The following is an 8,466-nucleotide window of genomic DNA, read 5'->3' as shown; positions in this document are numbered from 1 at the left end:
CCCCGCTCCCTGTCTCCTGCCCCCCCATCTCGTTCCTGCCTTTGTGACTGCGTACCCGAATAAAACTGACACTGGAGTGCTCGCTGGTAAAAAAGCTAAGATGAAGATTCCTACTTGAATTCTTATTTTTTATAACCCTGTGATTTGGAATTCTCAGGAATATCGTGAGGACTGCTGGATGATAATAAGAGAAGAAGGGGAGGATCGGGAGCCCCACCCCCCCAGCCTGCACCACCACCACCACCACCACCACCACGGTGGAAGCACGTGAAGATTTCACTCCACAATCGGAGCACATTTTGGGGGCCATCAGCATCCTTTTCCAGCATTCCGGCCAACGTTGATCCCAATTCAGCATCCACCTCAACTGGGATTTGGCATTTTTTTGTAGGGGGACATGGACACGGATTAAAGGGACGGACGGGCAGAGAGCCGCCAAACTGGAGCAGCACGCCAGAGCACGCCGGGGGGGAAGGGGGAGACGGGACTCGGTGAATTCACGGAGCCCCCGGGATAGAGGTGAGCGTCTGTGCGTGCATGTGTGTGTGTGTGTGCACGTGTGTGTATACATTTCCATAATTGATGAGCTCATTGGCAAGTTGCATGATACCCTTCGTTAGCTCGCCTTCAATGAGGCGCATTTGATTGTAATCTTCACAATTGTCCTTTTAGTCATTATGTTGCGGGTCGAAACGACCCGTTTAAAGTTGGAAATATATGTTAGAAAAACAGGATTAGATTTGCTCAGCTGGTCTCATTTTGAAAACATAATTTGCATTGTAATTATTGACATCTCTTTCTGCAAGCCACAGTGATATCTTGACATGCAACGGGTCAAAAAGACCCGTGAACATTGTTGATGTAGCTTAGTTAAAGGCTCTTCCTTAAAATTCAACTTTCCTGCAAACTGAGCCAACAGTACAGATCGTGTGCTAAAAATATCAAACAACTTTCAATTACGTGGAAAAGAAAATTGTGTTCTGAGCTCCTGTTTCCATGCCATTGTGGCCTTCCGCAGGGAAATGCAGCTCCGAGGACTTTTTTTGCATCCTATTCTTCTGCTGCCAGCCTTGAAAATAAAAGCACCCCCACCCATGTTGGTGGTCTTTTGGGCTGTCTGTCACACTGACATACTGTCACTCCATCCACACGCAGACACACACAAGGTTAAAGTCTTTTGGGAAGCGCACACGCCGGCCGACATTTTGCTGTCACATGCATGCAAAGAGCCTCAGAGAAACAAAACCTGTTTTGGGAGATAAACAAGCCGGCTCTCCTCTGCAGCCAAGGCACATTGTGTGTGATGTGATTTAAAGGGGGACAGGTTTAAGTGTGTGTGTGAGGGGGAGCCGGTCACTGAGATGAGACTGGGTGAGGGGGGCTGGGGAGGCTTGGCTCCTACTAAGCAGCTTTTCCACCACACTGGAAACCGTCCATCCATCCATCCATCCCGGCATCCTCTTCTAGCAGATATGTTGCTCAGTGGACAGAAGGAAGGAAGTAGAAATTGAGATCACTCCCCGGCGTGTGTTTGTAAATATTTCAACGTGTTTGATGTTCCATGTGTACCTTTGGCTACGATTCCCGCTTGAGGTCATGTGATGGCCCGAAGCCTCAAAACGCAACCGTTCACATGTTGGCTAACATTTCTTCTAGCAGCTTGCGAGTGGTCCCACTCCAAGATGACGTCCCCCAAAAACCGAACCAAGAAGAAGCCCCCCAAGGACAGCATGACGCTGCTGCCATGTTTTTACTTTGTGGAGGTAACGTCAAGAACAGCCTAGAATGGCCAATATGAACTCGTGCTTCCATTATTGTAAGAAACGATTTGGACTTGTGCAGCTCCCCATCGTGTTGTCGTCGTTGGTGTCGCTGTACTTCCTGGAGCTGACCGACGTGTTGACCCCCGCCGTGGTGGGCTTCCGCTGCCACGACCGTGACCTCTCCATGCCCTACGTGGAGACGGGCGACGAGCTCATCCCGTTGCTCATGCTGCTCAGCCTGGCTTTCGCCGGACCTGCCGCATCGGTAATGGAAATCTTTTTTTGTTTGGTTTTAAACTTGCTGATGGCTTTGCTCCAGTTCTGCGTTATTTTTCCCATTTTACGTGAAGCTATGCTAGAATGCTAACAACCCGTTTGAAAGTGGAAGCAGAAGCAGAACATCAACACTGCAACCGCTAATGACGACAACAATTCAATCTCCTCTACAAGAAATACGTAATCAATAGACGGCATTGCTAAATGAACACTTTTGCACACACTCCAGGCCTCCTCAGTCAATACACACACACACACACAAACGCACAATGTTAATCTATCAGCAGCATGGAGAGAAGCAGCAAAGTCATCCATCACTCTGACTAGAAGTGATCAGCAACATCAATAGTGTTCAGGCCTAGTTTTGAATTCAAAAGAAATGCATGTTGGCTCTTTTTTTTTTTTTCTTTTTAATTTCCTGGCTTTTGTCCGCAGATCATGATGGGGGAGGGCCTGATGTACTGCATGCAATCCAAACTCAAGGGCTGCCCCAAGACGGAGGGCAGTATTAACGCCGGCGGATGCAGCTTCAACTCCTTCCTACGCAGGACCGTGCGCTTCGTGGGTCAGTAACACACCTCTTTCATTTCTTTTCATGTTTAATTCATATTTGTATTTCTTTTGTTTAGTAATTTTCTTTATTAAAGTTTTTTTTCTTTTATTTGGCTTTTATTTTATCTCATTATTATTATTATTATTATTATATTTCTTTTACAACCCTTCCTATAATTTTTCATTAATAAAAAAAAAAAAAATCATCAGAAATGATATGCCCTGACATACCTAATCAAGTGTCAAGGGAGGTTCACCTAACCTGTTTTTGGTATTCTGTTAATGAACTAATTAGCGGTGTTAAACGAAGGATAAATATCTGGAGGCCAACTTTGATGCTCTGGAGTGCAAATGGGATTGCTTTTTATCAATTTGCTTTTGTCTATGCCTTCAAGTGACAAAAAGAATCGCTATTTTTTTCATGTTTTTTTTTTTTTTTATTCAAGCACTTTGAAAGTCAGAGATGACCTTGATGCCCCCTCTCTCCCTTTGCTCAGGTGTTCACGTATTCGGTCTCCTAGCAACGGCGCTGGTGACGGATGTCATCCAGCTGGCCACCGGCTACCATGCCCCCTTCTTCCTTACCGTCTGCCAACCCAATTACACGGTTCCGGGCGTGGCCTGTGACAACAACGCCTATGTCACGCAGGACATCTGCATGGGCAAAGACCAGTACGCCATCATGTCGGCCAGGTAGGACCAGAAGCACTACAATTCTAATACTGAGCTAATATGCAAAATATTAGTCCTTCTCACAATAAGCCATCGCTACCTATTCGTGCACAACAATGGAGATTATGGCTAATGCGGCTAATGCTAATCCTGCTGAAAATGCACAGCGCCTCATCCAACAATCCCCCAATTGTGTTGTACATCCTGTTTTTTTCTATTTATTGACTGTGATCTGTTTTTTCTCCCTTGCAGGAAAACATTCCCATCCCAGCATGCAACACTTTCTGGCTTTGCCGCCGTGTACATTTCTGTAAGTGGATTTTTTATACCCCCCGTCTAGGTTTCTTGATTTCTTTTATGTGAGGAATCAAAGTTGTGTCATTCAGGAAGGCACACATATTTTCCCGTGTCTGCTGTGTTGCAAAAGTGCCGACAAAGCATCTGGAAGTGTCTGCAGAGTCGGCATTCTTTCAGTCAGCAAATCATGCGCATCCAAGCGGAGATTCACAAACTGTGGGAACAATGCGTTTATTTTCAAGATGGCTGAATCATTTTAACACACAATGTCATGCGTGTGCCCTCAGATGTACTTCAACGCCAGCATCGGCGCCACCACCAAGTTGCTGAAGCCGTTGCTGGTGTTCGCCTTCTGCATGGCGGCGGGCCTGGCCGGCCTGACGCAGATCACCCAGCACCGGAGCCACCCCATCGACGTCTACGTGGGCTACCTGATCGGAGCCGGCATCGGCGTCTACCTGGTCAGTCGCTGCGGAAAATAACAATCAAATAATACTAATGATAATAAAGAAAATAATATTGATGATAGAAAAATCAAGAGCAACTTTATGTTGGTCTCTTTCCTCTGTAGCCATCATTAGGCATAAGTAGGAGGATGCCGCCTCTTTAAATAATGCGCTTTAGCTGTTTTTGGTCCTATTGTGCGCGCCAACACAAACTCTTTTATTCGTCACCTCCTCTTACTTTTTCTCTCCCGGCGTGCTATTTTTAGCCTTCCTTATTACGAGAACGACAGAGAGAGGAGCAGTAATCGGATAAGAATTCGCCGCAGCAATTTCACACTCGAGTTTAGGGAGGAGAAAGGGACCAAGAAGAAAAGGAGTGTTGTTGCAGATTTTCCCGCTTGTCCTTCACTTTTTAAGGCGGAGGATCTTTTCACTTCCTGTTATGGAGAAATTAAATGTCGGTGACATCTGCTTTTTATGAAAGGAATGATATAATAAAAAAAGTAATAGAATTGCTTGGGTTTATGTTGCTAGGCAGATTTCATAGGGCTCAATTGGAGCTGCCCCGTAGCCCAATAGCAAAGTTTTAATCATTCTTCTGTATGAAATCAGACCTTTCCCCTGATGCCGTGCCCGTCTCCCTCCAGGCCGTGTACGCGGTGGCAAACTTCAAAGCGTCCGAAGAAGATGCCACGCCTCACCCCAAAATGTCGGGGGCGGCCCACAAGGACACCCTGAGGGTGCTGAATCAGCGCAGTCACGACTCCCTCTACAGGAAGACGCCGCGGGTGTCGGAGAGCCGCGAGGAGCTGGCCGTGGCCATGGGTTCCGGGGCGCGCAGCAAGGTGAGGCGAGAGAAAGCCTCCCTGGCTTCCCTCAAGCGAGCCAGTGCCGACGTGGAGCTCCTGGCCACCCGCGGGCCCATGGGCAAGGAGACTATGGTGACGTTCAGCAACACTCTGCCCCGGGTGGCCAACGGAAGCAGCCCCATCTCGCCCTCCGACGAGCCGCCCTCCTCGCAACGCCATATGACCTTCCACGTACCCCTGGACCCCCAAAGATCCCGACAGCTGGTGACGGAGTGGAAGCAGCGCTCTCTGGAGCTGAGGAGTCAAAGCTCCCGGGATGAAGATGAGGGCGAGGACGGGGCTGAAGAGGCAGATGCCAAAGATGAGGGTGGCGACCAGGGGGTGCCGTCTTCCCTCTACCCTAAAGTGCAAGCCAGCAAAGGCACGGCCACGCCAACCGGGGCCAGGATGGTTGTGTCTCCTCCGCTGGTCCACATCCCAGAAGAAGCCACGCGTCCGCCGCCCGTCTCCCCCAAAAGCGCCAAGACCCGTGCCAAGTGGCTGTCACTCACTGAGGCAGAGAGAAGTGCCGCAAAGGAGCCCAGCGTGGGGCCCATTGCCGTGTCCACGCCCAGGGTGCCCAACACTCACCCTGCTCAGCCAAGAGTCACTCAGGTAAGGTCCAGCTACAAAATCTGAATCAGAATTGTCTTTATCTCTGATAGTATGAGCAACATGAGTACTGCAAAGAGTTCTCCTTGCTGACCTTTGCTTGCCCCTTGCAGGTGATGGCCATGTCCAAACAGCAGAACCACGGAGGTGGTCCCCTAGAAGGGGGCGGCTCTTCTTCTGGCGGTGGCTCCAACTGCTCCGAGTCGCCCTACTACCGGATCCCTTCCGACCGAGACAGCTGCACGGGCAGCAACCCGGGCAGCATCGCTGGCAGCGGTAGCATCGTCACCATCGACGCCCACGCCCCCCACCACCCGGTGGTGCGGGTGACGGCCTCCAACGGGAAGCCGTGGGAATGGCGGAACACCATCAGCGGCAACCTGATGGCCGGCGACGCAGCCGCGTTGGACAAGCACCGAGGTGTGCTGCGAGGGCAGGACAGCGCCCCACTGTACCGCGACTACCGGACGCTCCCGGTCAAAAAGGAGTCGCTGGAAACTCCGGAGCTCCCGCCCCCACCGCACCACTCCCCCTCTCTGCCTCCCCCACCCCAGCTGTCATCACCCCATCTCCCGCCACCGCCCCCTCACACATCCCTCCTGCCTCACCCGCCTTCTCAGGTGTCCCCGCAGCCCTCATCCTCCCCCTTACCCCCTCCTCCACTCCCGGCCTCCTCCATGCCGCCGCCTCCCCCTCCCCACCCCTCGTGCTCGGCCATGCTCCCCCCACCGCCGCACCCCGACCTGCTGGTGGACGACCACATGCTGTCCCGCTCGTCCACGCTGCCCCGCCGACCCTCCGTGTCAGCTCGTAGTCACGCTGAGCAGGAGCACTACTACAAGGCCCTGCAGAACGAGCGGATGCTATAGTGCAGTGGCCCTGAACCTGTTTTGCGTTTCACGTAAAGAAATATTTGGACAGATCGGCATGATAACTACAACCAATTAGCCGGTTCCATCTTAATATAATGACACTGCGTGTGTTACTTATATCTTCAGCATTGCAGAAAATCACGATTCATAAAGGTTAGGGTACAGGATTAGGGTTATCTTCTATTTTCTTTTTTCCAATCAGCCCGGTACCAAATGGTTGGGGACCGCTGCTACTATGGACAGCCCATCTTTCAAAGACTCCGAAAAGGACAAGTCGGATTATGAAGGGTGTTGACAAATTTTTTTAAAGGACTTCCATTCCAGGATGGCATCTTCAATCTAAATCCGCGGCAACACTTCAACTAAACCTATCCCATGTTATTCCGTCTGTCAGCTGTCAGGAGAAGAGAAAGCAGATCAAACACAAGAATTCCCGCCCGGTCGCCGCCAGGGAGGGAAAAGTGTCTGCTGCAGCTGAAGAAGGAGATAGCACACCAAAAGGCCTCAGATTTGCTCAATCTGCTTTCCTCCGAGAGGGCGACGAAGGACGTGGAAAACAAAACAACCGCGGGCAACGCCAGCCTTCCTAAAGATGACTGCAGCTGCTTGCCGGCTTTTGTTTACTCCACTAACGACTTTTTGCTGTGGATCTTTTAACTTCCGAGCTCGAATCCTTCTGGGGAATCGTCTCACTCAAACAATGACGTTTGATCCGTGGAAGGAAGAAAGCTGCACCCGATCCAGGTGTCCCGGAACGGCTTGTTCACTGGATGCAGCCGACTAGCTTCGACTCGAGTCTTTGAGACTTTCAGGGATGCGTTCAGACTTCATGATTGGTTCAGACAGAACAATCCCTAACCTTCAAAACCTTAACCGTAGATGCTACCCTAAACATGACCCAATCCTAAACCTTAACCCGTGCATCCTAACCTGAACACTCGACTCTAATCCTTAAAACCGTCCCATAAACGCAAACCAGTTCTCATCATCCAATAGCAAACCTTACCTGCCAATCCTGATCTCCTAACCTTAACCTTGAACCTAAACTCCAGAACTTCACATGTGAGCACAACGTCAGTCAACACGCTTATTGTGACAAGCGTCATTCAGGTCTCTGGACTGGGGAGAAAAACCACAACTACTACTTGTGTCATTTTTATTGATCAAACATCTGACTTCTTTTTTATGACATCAACATTTGACCATTGTAGCTATACCATAAAACCATCAGCATTATCTATACGCTGCTTTTGTGGGAAAGTGGTGCTAAAAAAACACAATGTAAAGCCAAATTAATGCAAAGTGAAAATCAGAAAGTGGAAATCATTTACATTATTTGTTTAAAATAAATATTACCTGTACATTGCGCAAATTTATCATCTAGAAAATAACGATCAATCGGCTTGCCGCTCAACGTCCATTCTTTGCGTTTCAACTTTGTTGTATGAAATTAACTTTTTAGTGCAAGTTGTTACATCCAACATCCGTCAATAAGTGCTTTATATTTTTGGATATTTTCATGAACACGGACACAAAACCTTTTTTTAACAATTCCCTGACGCTATTTTGTACAAACGGGTACGAATGGAATGCATTTTGTGTGGCGCTACACGCGAGCCTCCTTTCACCAGAATTTTTTTTGGGTAGGATTTTGCACAAAAATTGCACATAGCAGAAAACAAAACAAAATTTGGTCATTTATTTATTATTTTTTTGCAATTAAATTATTTGTAAGAAATTAACATAACTTAGTCCCAAATTCCATAAGACACCATGTAACAATATAGATTTAAAAATCAATTTAGCATTTTGTTGTGTTTAGCTTACTTTTGTGTACAATTTCCTACTAAATTCTGGTGCGAGTGCCTCACTATTGCGTAGTGTGTGCGTGTGTGTGTGTGTGTCACGCTTACCTTATTTAACAAGCCATTGCTGCATTTTTTAGTCCTTTTGAGTATCACATGGCCCATTTTTAAGTGTTTAAAAAAAAAAACGACTTCCTTCATATTATTATGACTGCTGTTCTTGATCGCTTCAGCCTTTTTTTTATGGGCTACGTTTTCTATCTGTATTGATGTGTGACAATAATAATAACGTTGAATAAAATAAAACGACTTCTTAATTCGGG

The 8,466-nt window shown here is 48.2% G+C and overlaps 1 protein-coding gene across 2 annotated transcripts; it reads left to right on the top strand.

Moving 5' to 3' along the window:
* On the top strand, positions 1 to 8,466 carry plppr3a (phospholipid phosphatase related 3a). Of its 2 annotated transcripts, none has more exons than XM_088400108.1 (10): positions 1 to 86; positions 158 to 519; positions 1,660 to 1,763; positions 1,843 to 2,028; positions 2,475 to 2,604; positions 3,089 to 3,284; positions 3,516 to 3,573; positions 3,848 to 4,021; positions 4,654 to 5,469; positions 5,580 to 8,466. In XM_088400108.1, exons 3-10 carry the CDS (start codon positions 1,683 to 1,685, stop codon positions 6,333 to 6,335), a joined length of 2,397 nt encoding a protein of 798 aa, XP_088256234.1. In that variant the 5' UTR covers positions 1 to 86; positions 158 to 519; positions 1,660 to 1,682; the 3' UTR covers positions 6,336 to 8,466. The 2 variants fall into 2 exon arrangements, with proteins under 2 accessions (XP_088256234.1, XP_088256235.1); XM_088400109.1 differs by having other exon boundaries at positions 1,657 to 1,763.

Source organism: Syngnathus floridae, chromosome 16 (genome assembly GCF_059516105.1).
Source record: "Syngnathus floridae isolate MCC-2025c chromosome 16, RoL_Sflo_1.0, whole genome shotgun sequence".
In the NCBI taxonomy this organism is placed as follows: Eukaryota; Metazoa; Chordata; class Actinopteri; order Syngnathiformes; family Syngnathidae; genus Syngnathus; species Syngnathus floridae.
This window is presented reverse-complemented; position numbering and strand designations above follow the sequence as displayed.

Bases quoted from the DNA above. Each gene is read 5' to 3' on its own strand.
- plppr3a (XM_088400108.1), top strand. From the start codon at position 1,683: ATGACGTCCCCCAAAAACCGAACCAAGAAGAAGCCCCCCAAGGACAGC. The intron at 2,029-2,474 runs GTAATGGAAATC...TTTTGTCCGCAG, and splicing joins TCGCCGGACCTGCCGCATCG to ATCATGATGGGGGAGGGCCT. The intron at 2,605-3,088 runs GTCAGTAACACA...CCCTTTGCTCAG, and splicing joins CAGGACCGTGCGCTTCGTGG to GTGTTCACGTATTCGGTCTC.